General features: G+C 44.3%; 1 protein-coding gene across 1 annotated transcript in view; it reads left to right on the top strand.

The window, feature by feature from the left end:
* srpk2 (SRSF protein kinase 2) overlaps positions 1–19,034 on the top strand; it is a gene marked incomplete at both ends in the record, with an annotated part of 121,590 nt that overhangs the window by 90,847 nt on the left and 11,709 nt on the right. The window contains 7 exons of the mRNA XM_080737220.1: positions 522–609; positions 797–903; positions 1,681–1,846; positions 6,105–6,145; positions 6,754–6,937; positions 10,697–10,972; positions 18,141–18,376. Of these exons, the coding sequence (XP_080593346.1) occupies positions 522–609; positions 797–903; positions 1,681–1,846; positions 6,105–6,145; positions 6,754–6,937; positions 10,697–10,972; positions 18,141–18,376 (1,098 nt within the window). The remainder of the gene's footprint in view (positions 1–521; positions 610–796; positions 904–1,680; positions 1,847–6,104; positions 6,146–6,753; positions 6,938–10,696; positions 10,973–18,140; positions 18,377–19,034) is intronic.

Genomic DNA, 19,034 nt, shown 5'->3' on the forward strand with positions numbered 1-19,034 from the left:
TCCTTGCTTTGGCAATGTAAACGCTTGTTTCCTCATGCCAATAAAGCTCCTTTGAATTGAATTGATAAGTCCTGGAAAAGACACGCTTTGAGTGGCAGCGTACCTTCCGCACTTGCCTTTTTTACAGGTCGCTCCAATGAACTGCAGTGGTGAATGAGGTATCTAGCGTTTTATGTCTATTATATAGAGAGACATGTTAGTGATGCTCTTTACCCTGAAGAAAGCAGCTTGTCTGTCCGAAACGTCGGTCCTTTCTGTGTCATAATGAAAAAGTATGCATTGGCAGCTACGAGTGTGCGGCTCTACTCTTTTTTAATTAGTGTTTGTTCCGTTAGCTGGCACCTCATAAGGACCATCATTAGCGATGCTCTGTCACTCTCCCTTCCCATCACACCTCTCGTCTCATCCCTCTTTCATGTCTTCTCCTCCTTCCCTCATCGCCTTCCCCCCCTCTTCCTTTTTGTCCACTCTTTACGTCTCTTGTCGTCTGTCACTCATCCTCCTCTCCTCTCCTCCTTCAGGTGAGAGAGAGTGACCCTGCTGACACCAACAAGGACATGGTGGTCAATCTCATAGACGACTTTAAGATCTCCGGAATCAACGGCATACGTATCCTGAGTCTGTGTGTGTGTGTGTGCGTGTGTTTGTGTGTGTGTGTGTGTGTGTGTGTGTGTGTGTGTGTGTGTGTGTGGGGGGGGGGGGGGGGGGGGGGGGGGGGTGCGTGTGCGTGCGCATGTGTGTATATAAGTATGTATTTCAGCTGTGTCAGAGTTGTAGTCGTTGACTCTCGGTACAGATGTGTGCATGGTGTTTGAGGTGCTGGGTCATCACCTCCTCAAGTGGATCATCAAGTCCAACTACCAGGGTCTGCCTCTGGCCTGTGTCAAGAGCATTATCAAACAGGTACTGTATACGCACACACACACACACACACACACGCACACATACTGTACATACATGGGCGATCACAAACATCCATTCATCTCTTAGACACGCTAACATGTACTGTAATTCCCACACATTAGACATGACAATATCCCCTTGCAAACACGTCCTGGTGCAGAGAGAGCAGAGATGGAGACACATGTGAGATAGACGGCACAACAAGGAGAAAGTGAAATACTCACAAAAGACAAAACAAAGTTGTGCAAACCCTCTAGCAGAGTGCTTATGGCACAGTACAGTACAGCACAGCACAGTACAGCACAGCACAGTACAGAACAGTAACACATAGGCTCTGATTGCTGTCATCAAATCCCCACTTTGATTCCTGGGCCGGGCGGCCAATTTGCTGTGTTACTGCCTTGTTCTCTCCCAGTTTCTTGTAAGTCTCTCACTGACTTATCAATGAAGGCAGAACCCCCTCCCTGGAAAGCATGTGAACTACATCCCAGTTGTCACTAACAAAACAAACTAACGAACAAACAAAAGGGGCGCTCCCCCATCAGACTTCCCGCCGCAACTTGAAAGACAACAAGAGGAAGGATTGTTGCGCGCTTCAAAGGACCCTCGGAAAATAGTTCATTTGGCTCCTAGAGGCAATAAATAATAAATGCACCTTTACTGTACATTTGACATTTGACTGTTTGTGTGTGTGTGTGTGTGTGTGTGTGTGTGTGTGTGTGTGTGTGTGTGTGTGTGTGTGTGTGTGTGCGTGTGCGTGTGCGTGCGTGTGTGTAGGTGCTACAGGGCCTGGACTACCTGCACAGTAAGTGTAAGATCATCCACACGGACATCAAGCCGGAGAACATCCTCATGTGCGTGGACGACGCCTTCGTCAGACGCATGGCTGTGGAGGCCACCGAGTGGCAGAAGGCCGGAGCACCGCCGCCGTCCGGATCAGCAGGTAAGTTAGACGCATGCATACACGTGCGCGCACACACACACGCACGCCAACAGGGCAGGGTGGTATGAACGATCGCCTCCGAATGTTCGCAAACGTTCAAACGTACCAGGGTGGTGTGAACGTTCGCCTCCGCTATGACCGATGAACGATTAATTAAATGAAAACTGAAACTTAACAGATCTACACGCTCACAACGTGTCACGATGTGATCTTGTAGATCGGCTATTTTTACACACCACCATTATGCCTTGTTGTTGCACACCACAACAAAGTAATATAATATATAGCGCTTAAACCGATGATTATTTTCTATGAAATACACACCCTGTGAAGCCTGGAATTTATAAAAAATAAATCTCGCATTCCTGAGACAGGAAGCGTTTTCTTCCTTTGAATTTGCCTCTGGGGCAACGTCCAATAGAGAGCAAAAGAAATTGGTCCACCCTCAGCTTTCCTCTTCGGGTCCATGTGTCTTTGTTTACATTCTTAACATTCCTAACTCTACACTGCGGACTGATGCTGTAGAGCAGCTCCGAATGTGTTCTTGAGAGATTACTGGTAGGAGACTTATTATTAGCTTAGGAAAAGTGATAGAAAATACGTAATTATTTTCGGTGAACAACTTCTTTAAGTCGATTAGTCTTTCGGATTAACACTAATCGATTTGAAATTATCCACACAAAAAAAATGCTCCTCGATTATTCGATGAACCTAAATGAGCAAGCTTGAGTCGGTTACAGCATCTAAATGTTGTTTTTGATATGAATTATTTTCAGTTTATTGCTCAGCCCTAACGCACACACGTCAAAGCCCTGACTCAACAATGTTTCAGATCCCCAATCTACAAGTTCTACATGCTCTTCAAGCTCACAAAGCAACGCGTTGTTAGGGACTATTGTTTTCGGTGCACCGATACACAATGCGCTGTATCAATCAGGCATGTACTGTAACTGCTTTGGTCACTTTGAGTTCAATTACAGATTAGCTCCTTTCGGAACCTCTCCCTCCGCTGCTATGCAGCTCCGAGATGAGGTTCCTCCCTGTCGTCAACCAGAATCTCCCTGCTGGGTGGAAGATCCGCCGTTAGCGATCACTTCTTAACTTTGGTGAACATTCTATCCAAAAAGTGAAGGTTTTCTGCTGATCTCTCATCGTTTTACTTGAGGAGCTAATTACAGATGTGACAAATGTTACACAGGTAAACTCAGGCCAGAGGACATTTAAGGATACAAAGTTCTGCCTCATGGTCATGGAAGAGAAGATATTTTCTTGTTCGACTAAGTGCGATGTGCACACGCACGCTCTTTTGAATGTGTGCACAGGCTTAACACACTAGGAGACGAGCACGTTCACATTTAATCCCCCTGTGTATTGGATTTAATTAGAAACCTTGGATGAACTCACGTGAGAATTTGTATGAGACTCACTACAACATTACAGAGGTTCTAAGAGGTGGAAGGGATGTTTAAGGACACAACACTCAGCCATAATGGCCGACTGTAGAAAACGAGGCTGTTTTGCAGGTGCGCCGATGGGCACAAGGCAAGCCTCGCGTGTTCATGTGTGCACGCGTCATGTACGACAGTGGCGCGTACCGAAAATAGACGACCTACAAGCTCACATCCCATTATATCCGCAACGCGCTGTGAGCTTGTAGGTCGACTATTTTTGGCATGGGTCATACGAGTAAGGATTAATTAGGCCGATATCATGTTCAGTGTGTAGTGTAGTAAAGATCTAACCTTATCCAACACCAAAAACGTGGCCTCGGAAAAGGAACGGCGGTGTTGCGTGAAAACGGGATTGATTTACTGTCTCTAGGTTTTGCATTTGCATGTTGTTTTCGTTTGTAGGTGTGCAGCAGGACAATAGCTGCGTTACCACAGCCGCCGCTGGTAAGGAAGAGGCACGAGTCGCCGCGCTCTGACAACTCATCGGAATATCATGTATCATGATCAGATGTACAAAGGACATCTGATCAATGTGCAAGTGTCACGTATAGCACGAGCAGTGTTTATCTTCAACAAGTGGATCAAAGAGAGTGTCATAACACTTATTGTCTTATTTTCCTTTTATTTATTTATTTTGTTTTTTGCTTCTGTCGAGTGGAAACCTCATATGTCCAAAACTGTTACTTTTAAAGGGCTTTGCAGACAGGCAAGATTTTTCGCACGAAAAAAAAAAAAGATTCTCTATGACCTCATGCACACCTGCTCCAAATCTGCCGTGCGCCAAGTGTTTTTTTTTTCCCTGATCGAACCCAGTTCGATTTGTGCGTCTTTTCGCATGCGGTAAAAACTCATTGACTCCTTTTATGATTCCTTTTCGGATCTGCAGTGGGGATTCCGCACAGCATTGCACACCAAATCCAATGCGTTTTTAATCATGCAGCAAACGGGGAAAAAAACGCAACAGGCCTGTGTGCAAAGCCCTTTAGGATTCAAATTCAGAAGTAGCAAAAGTAGCAGATCCACAAGCTCATTGTGGATCTGCTACTGCAGTGGTTCTCAACCTGTGGTCGGGGTCCCCAAATTATTTTGGGGGTTCCCCAGATGATTAACTTAATGCGCAACATTGTTTTCTCAGTAATAAAACCAATATGAAGTTTAAGTGTACAGAGGGTCTCTGCACATTTCTACAGTGACAATTTAAGGACTTTAGAAGAATACCTCTAAAATGACGAAATTAAAAATTGGACAGATTGTCCAATAAGAGGCAGAAATTGTGGAAATAAATAGCTGATCTACATGCTCACAATGCCTCGCGTTGCGAGGCGTTGTGAGCATGTAGATCTGCTTTTTTCACAATAGAACCATGTTATACAAAATGTAAAGCCTCAACTCTTAGTGCTTGTCAGGTAGGGGGGTCCCCAGTTAAAATATTTTGGGGGTCGTGGCCTGAAAAGGTTGAGTACTACTGTACTTTTGATGCTTTTGTGTGAGGGCGTTCATGTTACGAAAAAAACTACAAATAGTTTGAATGCGGAGGAGATAAGAGGTTTCAGCCCGGCGGCGACTATAAACATTCCTGTGCGTTCCTTCCTACTGTGCAGCGACGATGCCCTTTTTTTTTCACTCAATGCAGCTGATTTTCTCCCAGCTAAGCAGCAGCAGCGTGCCGTAGCGCTCCTGGAGCCGCAGGAGATTGAATTCAGCGTCCAGACAAGTTCTCATGGAAATAAGAAGCTGGCTCACATTCTCCCTGAACCTGGTGTCCTCCGGGTGAACCCTGTACATGAGCCGTGAAATCCTTGCATCAGACTCTTGGGGGGGATTTGGTGGGGGGCTACTTTGACGAATCGTGTCCTCTACGTCAGGGGTCTTCAACGTTTTCAGGCCAAGGACCCCTCAGTTGAGAGAGAGATGAAGCAGGGACCCCCTCAACCTGTTAATTACATATAGTTTCACAAACTTGACAGCACAATCATTTTGGATTCATGGCAAGTTGTGTTTTCAGATATTTAATCACTTGAGCCATCATTGCTTAATAAACTTGACCTTTCACTCTGTACTAGTCTGCTCTTTTTCCCCTTTACACAAACCTCTTTGCCAAAAATAGCCGATCTACAAGCTCACAACGCCTCGCAGCGCAGGGCGTTGTGAGCTTGTAGATCTGCTATTTTTGGCTGAAGTTCTCAGAATATGGACGCTAGGGTTCAAGTGGTTAATATAAAAAAAGGAGGAAAAGAAAAACGTTTCTATCACCCAAAAATTTGGAGGACCCCCTGAAGTAACTCTGAGGACAAAGATTTGGAGGACCCCTTGTAGTAACTCTGAGGACCCCCTAGGGGTCCCGGACCCCCTGTTGAAGACCCCTGCTCTACATTTTTCTTCACAGCGCAGTCCAGGCGGTATAGTCAGTTAGTTGGACACAGACAGCAGGCAAGTTCTCTTAAGATTTTTGAATCGTGCCATTCAAAGTGCGAGAGGCTATACGGAATGCCCGCCGCTATATACGGGGGAATTACATACTGCACACTGCCTGTGCCGGACATTATTATGGATCTAGGACGAGGGAATAAGGCTGTGTGAAAAGGACTTTGATTCAGTCCCTTTTGCAAACTCCCTCCCCCCTTCCCTCTCTCCCCTCTCCACCCAGAGTGCAGACCTTAATAGGAGCTATACAACTAATGAGTTCTTTTTCCAGGCTAGCACAACCACAAGCAGAATACGAGAGCGAGAGAGAGAGAGGGGGATTGATCTTGTGAACTTTTAGCCTCTCTTGTCTGAATTGATGTTTTGTTTTTCTCTCTTGTCAGTCAGCACCGCTCCCCAGCTCAAACCGGTGAGTACAGCAGATGTGAGTATGACAGGAGACACACACACACACACACACACACACACACACACACACACACACACACACACACACACACACATGCATGCACACATGCACACATACACACGCGTGCGCACACACACACACACACACACACACACACAGACACACACACACACACATGTACAAACATGCACGCACCCGGGAGGGGGGCGAAAAGAGCTGCACAAAGTGGGGTCCACACAAAGTGGGGTGAACACTGTAGAGCGACTAGCAGAGGCCACTTAAGCGCAATATGTACTCCTTCCTTAGTTTTAGGGTTGGTAACTACAACGTCAAATTATAGTAACTACTACAATTTGACGCTATTCAGAACTTCTGATGGGTGACCTCAGAACAGTTTTTCTCTGAACACGTGCACCTCCAAGATGTCCTGACTCCGAACGAGTTCTATACTCACAGTTACACACACAGTACAATCCAAAATAATCACATTTGCTCAAAGACATCCTTCCCTTCCGACGTCTCAACTCTCCCGTTTCTCTCTCTCTCTCTCTCTCTCTCTCTCTCTCTCTCTCTCTCTCTCTCTCTCTCTCTCTCTCTCTCTGTCTCTCTCTCTCTCCCTCCAGGTGGGGAAGATCTCCAAGAACAAGAAGAAGAAGCTGAAGAAGAAGCAGAAGCGCCAGGCGGAGCTGCTGGAGAGACGCATGCTGGAGATCGAGGCGCTGGAGCGCGAGGCCGAGCAGAAAGCGACCAATCAGGAGGAGGGAGGCCAGGAAGAGGAGGGGGAAGAGACCGAGGAGGGGGGAGGAGGTACGGTACCACCTGTCACGCCCTGGTCACCATTATTTGAAGTTAAAGGAGAATTTCCGGACTAGTCTTTTTGTCGCCTTAGGGTCGATTTACACCGTTATAAGGAGCCTAACTAATTTCGGTTCGGCAGTGTCCAGACCCAAATATGGGTTTCCCCTCCCGGTTCGGGGGGGCGTCAACCGACTTTAGTCGGCTCCACGGTGCTGCCAAAATGTTGTGACCTCCCGACTTAATTTCGGTACTTAGCGGTGTCTTCTCATTCATTCAGCCCGGCTTCAAGTGCATATTCTCGGCTGTGAATCAAAGGAAACAGCGGTCGTTTGGGAGGGAGACACGCCGACTTCCAAATGATTGTGGACGCCGTGTATTGAGTGTTTCATAGCGAATACAGACAGCAGCTGGGTCTCGCTCTGAGTGATGGCAGGCAGGCGCGCGCGTGACACACACACACACACACACACGCACACACACACACACACACACACACACACACACACACACACACACACACACACACACACAGCTTTGGTCACAGCTTTGGTCGCTACTCGCCGACCGTTTTAAAGAGAAAAGAAAGGCATAGACACAACTTTGCTAATGTTCCGTGTTGATAGGTTTTCCACGACGAGTTGTGACTCCGTGATGATATGCATGCAGCAAATGAGGCGGCCGCGGCGCGTCTATAATGTGAGCTTGTAGATTAAATGTTGAGCGTTTGTGAGAGTGAGTGAGAGAGAGAGAAGAGACCTATGGAAGAGACCCCGTGTCCCCGTCACTGGTGCTGCAGCCTGCTGGAGCTGCCTGCTACTCAATGGACTTCCAGTCATTCAGCGTGCAGCGCGAGGGTCAGTCAGATATGTATCCGCCCTGCAACACTCATGTATCGGCCACAAACGTCGTCATGCCATGGACCTCCAATATTTACAAGCGACTAGGCACTAGCCGTTAAGAAAGTATGGATGAACTCCCCCCGAACCTAAATAATTTCGGGTCGGGGAGCCCTCCCGTGTGAAACGACCCTTAGTCTGATGTTATCATATCTCAGAAAGTTATTTTTTTGTTTTTCTCATCTTGAGTCCACCGCAGCTCCGTACACTGCTAGATTTTTATTTTTTTGGATATGTGTTGTTCACAGTGACATAATACTGTCCACAGTGTTAATTCCTGAAGTCATGCAAGGAATATTAGAGGAAAAGACACCAATGTAATATTCGCTATCATGCAATTCCAACCGGCAGATTTGTTGCACTATGGGTGCCAAACTGCAGCCGGAAGTTCGGTAGAATGCACTGGAGTCAGTGGAAGCCTGTGGAGCAGCTCGTGAACAAACACTATTTCTGAACAATTGAGACCTTTATAAAATACTCAGCTCAGGAAAATAAAGAAGACATGTTACATTTGTTTTTCTGCTGTGTTTATTTTCGATGTGCACTCTGTAATTGTATAGAGGTATCTAAAGAGCACAAAGTAAGTTTCTGAACGTGCCAGGTATCGCGAGACTGCCTACCGCTTCCTGTCTGGCAACCAAATCTCGCAATACTTCCGAGACAGAAACGATATCTGCCGCTGTTTAGGTCCTCAATAAAATAATGTACTGTGAACATCGAAAAGCAAGTGATTAGAAAACAACCTCTGATATGTCTTCTTTTATATTCCTGAACCATTTATATGACAAAGGTTTCATAGTCGTTCATACATAGTGTTTGTTCATGAGCTGGTCCAGCCGGCTCCATTCACTGCCATGTATTTCATCGCATTTCCGGTGTGAGTTTCGGTACCCATGGTGAGCGTCATCGCTGGTCATGGCGCATCCCCGGCGTCACGTGTTTCCCTTCCTTCTAAAGTAACTTCCTTGAAGTCATGCAAAATGGAGGGAGAGCAGCGCCCAGAATTACAGCTTAGGCAATTGGTACCGGGTGAAAAAAGGGTTACAAAATCGTTGGATAAAAAAATCTAAATAAAGACTAACACTGATTGTGACGTTACCGCAGGACAACGATCCACTCGTCCTAGACTCTTTGCCCTCCTGGCCCCCAAACTGTGGAATAAACTCCCTGCTCCACTTAGAACTGCAGACTCACTCCCTAGCTTCCGCCTCCCACTAAGCACGCCGTCTAAAAGTGGTCTAATAGTGGTATAGATTTGAAAGTTTTTTTGTCGTCTAAACTTAGACTAGACGACTAATAGACGTCTAATAGTCGTCTAAATATAGACGGTCTGCATTTAGACGACTATTAGACGTCTATTAGTCTAGTTTAAGTTTAGACAACAAAAAAACGTTCAAATCTATACCACTATTAGACCACTTTTAGACGGCGTGCTTAGTGGGCTTGGTCTGAAGACTCACCTCTTCAGACTCCACCTTAGCTCATAGCACTTACCCTAGCACTTGCCTATACCCTCATTGACCATACATGTAATTTAGTATTTACTGCTCTTTTCCTGAGAATGTCCTGCAAATGCCTTCTTTTCACCGGTTTCTTTCCCTGTTTTGATTTTCAATTTTTTATGGAGAACAGAGGATATTTTTGCAGGAACTAGCAAAAATAGCCGATCTACAATCTACATTTTCTGCAAATCCCCTGAAAATCTACTGTCTTGCTAATGGCAGGATGTGTGAAGTTTTTAAATGGCATATCTATAGAGAAACGATTTGTGCGTAATGACGCCCTCTAGGGGGTTCATGCTGGTATTGTTTTGTATTCAAATCGCCATTGGGAAATTTGCGATTGCCGCATATAAGGACTGTGTTAAAAAAATAAACACACCGTGTGCGCGTTTCTGTCAGCGGGGGGGTTCTGCATAGTTTATGATATTCATTCATATCTGATATAGCCTGTTGTCAGAGAAAATGTAATCAACGCTGTCCTAAATGTTGGAAACTACAGAGAGACACTCGTGTCTGGGACAGACTGTCGCTGAGAGCATGTCCGCGCACATGGTGTGTTTATATTTTTAACACAGTTCTTATATGCGGTGATCGCAAATTCCTCAATGGCGATTTGAATACAAAACAATACCAGCATGAACCCCGTAGAGGGCGACATTTCACGCCATTTCACGGAAGTGACATCACACTTCGCTGCTGAATAGATAGCATTTTTTATTATAACGTTTTTTTTTTTTTTTTTTTTTACGGTGCTTGGTCTACCTATGTTCTTCTTAGATTACTATTGCTGTGCATTTGATGTATCGATGTTGATGTATTGATGACGTATTGCTTATTGTAAATCGCTCTGGATTAAGAGCGTCTATTAAATGCCTAAATCAAGGGTCTTCAACAGGGGGTCCGGGACCCCTGGGGGGTCCTCAGAGTTACTACAGGGGGTCCTCCAAATCTTTGGGTGATAGAAAAACATTTTTTTTCTTTTTTATATTAAACACCTAGAGTCCATATTCTTAAGCCAGAACTTAAGCCAAAAATCTCACAACGCCTCGCAGTGCGATCGACTATTTTTGTAGTTCGGCTATTTAGATCGGCTATTTTCAGCAAAGGGTTTGGTGTAGAGGGGAAAAGGAGCAGAGCACAAAGTGAAAGGTCAAGTTTATTAAGTAATGACGGTTCAAGTGATTAAATAACTGAAAATACAAATTGACATAAATCCAAAATACACTGATGATTGTGCTGTCAAAATATGAAACTAACTATATTAGAGGTTGTAGGGGTCCCTGCTCCATCTCTCTCTCAACTAAGGGGTCCTTGGTCTGAAAACATTGAGACCCCTGGCCTAAACTGTAAATGTAAATTGTCACCTACAGGAGGCGGCGGAGGGGGACGCGCCGGGCACACCACGGAGTCTTCATCGTCCTCGTCCTCCTCCCCTCCGCTGGCTCCCACCACCCCGGCCCACCCACAGACCCCGGGGGTTCCTCCCCCCACTGCCCTGCCCCCGCCGGGCCCCGCCATGGCGGTGGGCGAGAGCGACGAGGACGACGAGGAGGAGGACGAGGATGAGGAGGACGGGGAGGAGGAAGACGAGGAGGAGGAGGAGACAGAGGAGAGGGAGAGGCCCACCAGGCTGACCAATCACACATGTGAGTGAAACCAGCGCTGTCTGTCCATCCTTGTTATAAGACACTATGAGTGTCGCCTGGCCAGACTGTTGACCAGGGGTGACGCACCAAATTCTGGGCCCTGCTGGGTACAAGGATTCACTCACATTGCAGTTAGAGCTGTCTCAAGACTCACCATCTTCACTTTAGAAAGTAGCACTTGACCTAGCCATGACGACCATGTTATTTAGAGGGATGCTAAGTTAATGTGTTGACCTCACCTGGCATCCTATAGTAGCTATATTTTCAAAGTACCGATCATTATTGTATATTATTATTATTGTACAGTTTAGACTGATGCCACTGTACCTATGGTCCTAGATTACTGAGGCACAGCATTGTCTCTATGCATTTTAAGTATGTTAATGTTTACCTAGCTTACTGTTAGTTGCTCTGGATAAATAACGTTTGCTAAATCCCTAAATTGTATTGATGTTGATTTTAAACCTGTTTGGCTTCAGGATCAGGTGCCTTTCTCTACTGCAGAAAATGCCTCGCTCACAAGCTTGTAGGGTGGCTATTTTCACAACGTGTCATACGAAGAAGTTTCAACCACTTTTTATGTGTTGGCTATTCAAATTTAGCAGATATACAAGCTTGCGGCGCATCACTGCGAGCTTGTACATCTGCTATTTTTAAAAGTGTTTTGAATAATAACTGATGTTAGTGAATAATACTATTCAAATAGACTAGGCAGAATTTCTGAGAATGTGCTTGTATAAAGTCCTGAAGGCATTTTGCGAATATTTATTATATACAACTGTTCTAGGGGTATTAAGGCATGCTGAATCCAAATTTGCTGTATATAATGCTCAAACATGTTCCTAAATGGCTCAAAATTGAGAAATCCAACATGGCGGCCACTGCAAGGCTGAAATCTATTTAAGTGCAAATCTTTTTGACTAAACAAGGTAGAAACTTAAACTAAATGTGTTTTCTAGGTTAGCCTACATGGGGAATTTGAAATTATATCCGGATTTTAGCTCAAATATGAATAATTGGCTTGAAACTCATACATGTATAGCAGAAACGGTTCGTTATTGATGCATAATTCATCAAACAGAAACAAAAGCAGGATGAATGGTTTCATTCATCAAAACTCTTGATTTAGATTTTACTATCAACAAGTCATATATGCAAATTATATATAGTCCTTAATTTGAAGGTAGGCTACATTAATTTAGCCTATTTGCAGTCATCAATATTTTGAGCAGATGTCATAGGTATCTTGCAGCTGCATGCATCCAATTCCACTTTTCCTGAATAGAATAGAATGGATTGTAATATAATATAATATAATAGTATTTTACCATATCAATAAAAGTAAATGTACATATGGGAATACGTCTTACTGTAATCCTTACTGTAGCAGCTTATTCACAGTCTTCCTCAGTTTTCCGGCAAGTTTTGAGTTTTTTTGCAGTTGCATGCTTCCATACATACCATATGACTCTTTCTGGATAGAATAGAAGAGAAGGGGATACAATGTTTATAGCCAGCACAAGTACATCAGGGTAGGGTTTATCAATCTGTCAACATCTAAGAGTCTGTAGAGTATGCAGTCTAGTAGGCTAGGATTCTCTAAAATTACCAAATCCCATTAGTACAATCTATTATACATACATACCTGCAGCTGCAGCATTGGCTGAGGCACTCCTTTGTACACCCACATAAGTGAACTCCCTGCAGGCTTTGGGCATAGGTGGCAGAGAGAATAGCCGTGGCAGGTGAGCTTGATTCCATATAGTTGCTTGATAGTGTGCACGCATGATATGGAACCTCACAGTATCTGTGGTTGGTGGCAGTCTCTTGGGGATGACCTTTGCAGAATAGCTTTACTCGTGCTTTGTTGCATGAATCAACGTCAGGCACACCATAGATCTAAAAATGAATGTTTCTGATGATGATGATTCTGTGAAAGGGCCCTTCCCAAGGCCAGCAAGATCAGTGTGATGTTGTTCGAACACCTGCCAGGCTTCTTTCCGTGGCCGCTGAACTGAGAAGGGCATAGAAGGCAAGGAGTGTGTCCAGTTGATCCTCAGACAGTATCCTGTGAATTTCATGCACTGGTAAAAACATTGGGTCCTTTGATGTCCCAGCTTTCATGTAGACATAGGTACATCTGATTTTGTCAAAGTGAGCAAGCAGTAGTAGAAGCATGTCTGTGTCACGTGCTGACACGACTACTGTTTCCATCGGTGCATGGATACAGTGAAGGATCAGTCGGGTATCAGCTTGTATCGTGTATCGGTCGTGCATCAGCTTCCTCGTGGTCAGCACTCAGGGAGGAGACTTCAAGATCAGATCAGATCAGATGTACCTATGTCTACATGAAAGCTGGGACATCAAAGGACCCAAAGTTTTTCCCAGTGCATGAAATTCACAGGATACTGTCTGAGGATCAACTGGACACACTCCTTGCCTTCCATGCCCTTACTGGATGTGACAATGTGTGATCCGACCACGGATCACACTGATCTTGCTGGCCTTGGGAAGGGGACTTTCACAGAAGATATCGTGACATCATCAGAAACATTCATTTGTAAGATCTATGGTGTGCCTGATGTTGATTCATGCAACAAAGCACAAGTAAAGTTATTCTGCAAAGGTCGTCCCCAAGATACTCTGCCACCAACCACAGATGCTGTGAGGTTCCATCAAATCATGCGTGCACATTCTGCACACTATCAAGCAACTATATGGAATCAAGCTCATCTGCCACACCCCAATCTTCCTCCAGTGGAGGAAATGGGATGGATGATTAAGGAAGGCCAGTTAGTGCCACAGCTACTCTCTCTGCCACCTATGCCCAAAGCCTGCAGGGAGTTCACTTCATGTGGGTGTACAAAGGAGTGCCTCAGCCCAAACTGCAGCTGCAGGTATATATGAATAATAGATTGTACTAATAGGATTTGGTAATTTTAGAGATACTAGCCTACTAGACTGCATACTCTAGACTCTTAGATGTTGACAGATTGATGAACCCTACCCTGATGTACCGGTACTTGTGCTGGCTATAAACATTGTATCCCCTTCTCTTCTATTCTATCCAGAAAGAGTCATATGGCATGTATGGAAGCATGCAAATGCAAAAAAAACTCAAAACTTGCTGGAACACTGAGGAAGACTGAATAAGCTGCCACAGTAAGGATTACAGTAAGACGTATTCCCATGTACATTTACTTTTATTGATATGGTAAAATACTATTATATTATATTATATTATATTATATTATATTATATTATATTATAATCCATTCTATTCTATTCAGGAAAAGTGGAATTGGATGCATGCAGCTGCAAGATACCTATGACATCTGCTCGAAATATTGATGACTGCAAATAGGCTAAATTAATGTAGCCTACCTTCATATTAAGGACTATACGTATATAATTTGCATATACGATGATAGAAATATGATGATAGAAAAATCTAAATCAAGTTTTGATGAATAAAATGGTTCATCCTGCTTTTGTTTCTGTTTGATGAATTATGCATCAATAACGAACCGTTTCTGCTATACATGTATGAGTTTCAAGCCAATTATTCATATTTGAGCTAAAATCCGGATATAATTTCAAATTCCCCATGTAGGCTAACCTAGAAAAACACATTTAGTTCAAGTTTCTACCTTGTTTAGTCAAAAAGATTTGCACTTAAATAGATTTCAGCCTTGCAGTGGCCGCCTTGTTGGATTTCTCAATTTTGAGCCATTTAGGAACATGTTTGAGCATTATATACAGCAAATTTGGATTCAGCATGCCTTAATACCCCTAGAACAGTTGTATATAATAAATATTCGCAAAATGCCTTCAGGGTTCTCATTTTCTGAAAATTGATCTAGTCTAAAAGACAGAATCAGAGTTATGAGCCGGAAATAAATTGGTTATGAATAATAATAACTGATCCATGGTTGTAATTGTACATTTTTAAAACCTACGGTACCTGTAGTGGCTGGATGGGTATGACTGTAGTGCAACATGTCTGTGCAAGGGATGTGATGTCAGGTTAGACTGCATTTGTACTCGTTCTGTCAGACACTAGAAAGGAGATGTTGTGAAGCAGAGCAGAGCTTCTGACAGCGCTCTGTGGGGCTGTCACAATTGTGTGTGTGGGGTGGGCGTGCGTGTGAGTGCGTGTTAGTATTTGTGTGCTTGTGTTTGTGTGTGCCTCAGCATTCATACATTATGCATAATTATGTGTGCATAAAAGTGTGGGCTTGTGTGTGTGTACTGTGTGTGTGTGTGTGTGTGTGTGTGTGTGTGTGTGTGTGTGTGTGTGTGTGTGTGTGTGTGTGTGTAGGTGTGTGTGTGTGTGTGTGTGTGTGTGTGTGTGTGTGTGTGTGTGCGTGTGTGTGAGACAGTCGCCAGGCAGGTGGGTGTTTCTCTGCGTAGGACTGATTTAAAACCAAACACCCCTCTGTCTGTCTCTCTCTCTCTCAATCGCTCTTTTTCGATATCCTTTTGTCTCTCCTGCTTGTCTTGTATAATTTCACTGCTAGTGCTAGCGGTGTGTTTCTGCCTCTCGTTTGAGTCCATATCCATCCCACTCCCCTGTCTCTAATCCAGAGGAGCAGCCCTGCATAAATACCATATTGTTACTGTCGCACAGAAACCTCATATCTCCAAGTTTCAAATTTGTACATTTTTTCGCAAAGTAAAGCCCTGCTTCATCATACAAGGCCATCGCACAAAAGTAGTGAGAACAGCTGATCTACAAGCACACAACGCCTCGCAGTGCGAGGCGTTGTGTGTGCTTGTAGATCAGCTGTTTTCACTCGTTTAAATCATTTTTAAAATGATAAATACAAAACAAACCTTGTACTGTATGTACAAGGTTTCCTCCCGTCAACGACGATATATACCATATACAATTTTACAATTTAATTTGGCAGATGCTCTTAATCCAGAGCGATTTACAATAAGCAAGGTAATACATCAATGCATCAACAAGAATACATCGAATGCATAGAAATATTTATCTAAGAAAAAACGTAGGTAGACCAAGCACCAATCTGGAAAAAATGCAAACTAAATTACATGTATGGTCATTGAGGGTAGGCAAGTGCTACCGTAAGTGCTATGGGCCAAGGTAGAGTCTGAAGAGGTGAGGTGGAAGCTACGGAGTGAGTCAGCCGTTCTCCAGTAGGTGCAACTGGGAGTTTATTGCATAGTTCGGGGGCCAATAGGGCAAAGAGTCTAGGACGATACCGGTATACCACATACTGTAGCCTATATACTGTAGAAATAGAAATGAACACAACTATCAAACCTGACTTTCATCTGCCTTCACGTGACCGTGCGACACCATTGCAACACTGGAACTTCCTGGATCACAGACATTGTGCCTTGTTAAAGCAGGAAAAGCACAGATGGTAATCGTGACTACTAATTGAAGCCGAGGCCGAATTGCACGAAAGAGCCCTGACAGCACATGGTTGGTTCTACAGACTCCAAATTTCACACGCAGATAGCTCAGACCTTTGCCAACGTTCTTAGCTAGGCCTCGACCCAACCCGATATGCGGTTTTCCGGAACCAACGCGAAAGGTTCGGAATCTCCATATGCAGAGTCCTGACTACTAATTGAAGTCAATGGACGCGAATCCGAATTGGCCCGAATCGCATGAAAGAGCCCTGACAGCACATGGTTGGTGCTACAGACTCCAAATTTCGCACGCAGATAGCTCAGACCTTTGCCTACGTTCTTAGCTAGGCCTCGACCCGACCCGATACACACTTTTTCGTATCCGGCACGAAAGGTTTGGAATCTCCGTATGCGGAGATGACTGACATCGGGCCTTTCCGGAGCAAGCGCTGACTCATTGTGACATCACTTCATAAAAGGCTCTGACATCACATACGCCACATGAGTCAACAAAAAATCTCTGTGAGTGTGTATGTATGTATGTATATATATGTATGTATGTATGTAATCCGCGTATCTTGTGAACCGTTCGTCCCACCAGCTTCAAATTCAGCGCGCGTGTTCCCTGCCGCAGCAGGTAGTGCAGTGCCCGGCCTCGACCCGACCCGATACGCGATTTTTCTGAACCCAGCGCAAAAAGTTTGGATTCTTCGTATGCAGAGCTGTTGTCTGACATCAGGGTCTTCCGGAATCGGCACTGTGTCTGCAGAGATCTCCATATATGGGCATAAAATGGACGCAGACAGACAGATACAAATATCTCCATATATGGGCATAAATGGACTCAGGCAAACAGATGGTCAAAATGGATCCTATGACAACAGGTATAATGGGGTTTGCATTACACAGAATTCGGCACACGCGTTCCCCGCCGCAGCAGGGAGTGCAGTGCCCGGCCTCGACCTGACCTGATATGCGGTTATCCGGAACCAGCACGAAAGGTCCGGAATCTCCGTATGCGGAGCTAATGTCTGACATTAGTGTTTTCCAGAACCAGCACTGTGTCTGCAGAGATCCCCATATGGGCATAAATGGCAGACAGATACAGATATCTACATATATGGGCATAAATGGACACAGGCAAACAGATGGTCAAAACAGGTTATGACAACAGGTATAATGGAGTTTGCATTAAAGGGTGGGGCATTCATTCCCTATTTACATCGTTCCCGAGTAGGCCGGTCCTCGACTAGACGCTCGGCCGACTGTCAGGCAGATACAGAGATCTCCATATATGGGCATAACTTGGACGCAGTCAAACAGATGGTCAACACGGGTCCTATGACAACAGGTATAATGCGGATTGCATTAAAGGGCGGGGCATTCATTCTCTATTTACATCGTTCCCGAGTTGGCCAGGTCGCCGACTTTCTAGTAGCATTAATTAATGACGGCTCCATTCCATTTAGTGTCCCAGTAAGCCATGTCAATGAGCGAGCCTGCCGAAAATCAGAGCACTAGAATTGTCTCACCTAAATGCAATACAGCACTCACTACTTTCCTGCTTTGACACAGTGATGGAAGTTGGACTTTTTTTACTTAAAACATTAAAGTAAAAGTCCTGTATTCAAAATATACTTCACTCGATCTTCTATTTCCAAATAGCTGAAATATATATATATATATATATATATATATATATATATATATATATATATATATATATATATTTACTTGGGAAACACTATGCTAACTTTCTCTCTCTGTGTCTCGTGTTGGTCAGTGGCGGCTATCTCTCAGGAGCAGCGTGACGCGCCTGCTCCAGTCGACCAACAGGAGGCAGAGGAGGACGGCGACCAAGACGACGATCTCACCCCCACCGCCGAAGACACGTCCTTCCCGCCCATCGACGCAGAACAACAAGAAGGAGAAGGAGGAGGAGAAGGCAACGGAAACACAACACAACCAGAGGTAGAAGAAGAAAAAGACGGACGGGAGGAGAAGGAGAAAGACACACAGGTAAACCCAAGCCCCCAGAACTACGGTATAACCAAGGCGCTGGAATTGAAGCCCACTTCCGGGTTCTCGTTGAGTCTGCTGATCCTGTTAATCGCCCAGCAGATGTCGCTATTTCATGTCGTTAATCGCTTAGTAAAATGGCATAACACCGTGACAACCCTGGTCGTGACATTCCTCACCAGTGTTAATTTTGACAGCAAATTTAGATTTTGTCTTTTTAGTTATATTTTAGTCATCTGAAATGTTTTAGCTTTAGTCTAGTTTTAGTCGACTAAATATCATAAGACTTTAGTCGACTAAATCTACAGTTGATTTTGTCGACAAAAATGTATGTTGGCGGGCCATGATGGTGTCGCAATTTTACACTTGGTTGCATGCTGAAAATAGACGATCTACAAGCTCACAACGTGTTGTGCTGTGATGCATTGTGTGCTATTGTCAGGGTGCAACACCCGAGCGCAACCAAACATAAAATGACTGATGTCTTTTAGTTCTACTGGATCTCCACTAGTCCCTCCCTAACATCTTAGTCTAGTTTTTATTTGTTGACAAAATTGTCAATAATATTGACAATTTTGTCTAAGACTATATTATAGTCTTAGTCTTAGCTTTAGTCGTCATAGCTTTTATTTAGTTTTCGTTCGTGAAAAGAAACGGT

This window comes from Nannobrachium achirus (genome assembly GCF_963921795.1).
Source record: "Nannobrachium achirus genome assembly, chromosome: 11".
NCBI lineage: Eukaryota > Metazoa > Chordata > Actinopteri > Myctophiformes > Myctophidae > Nannobrachium > Nannobrachium achirus.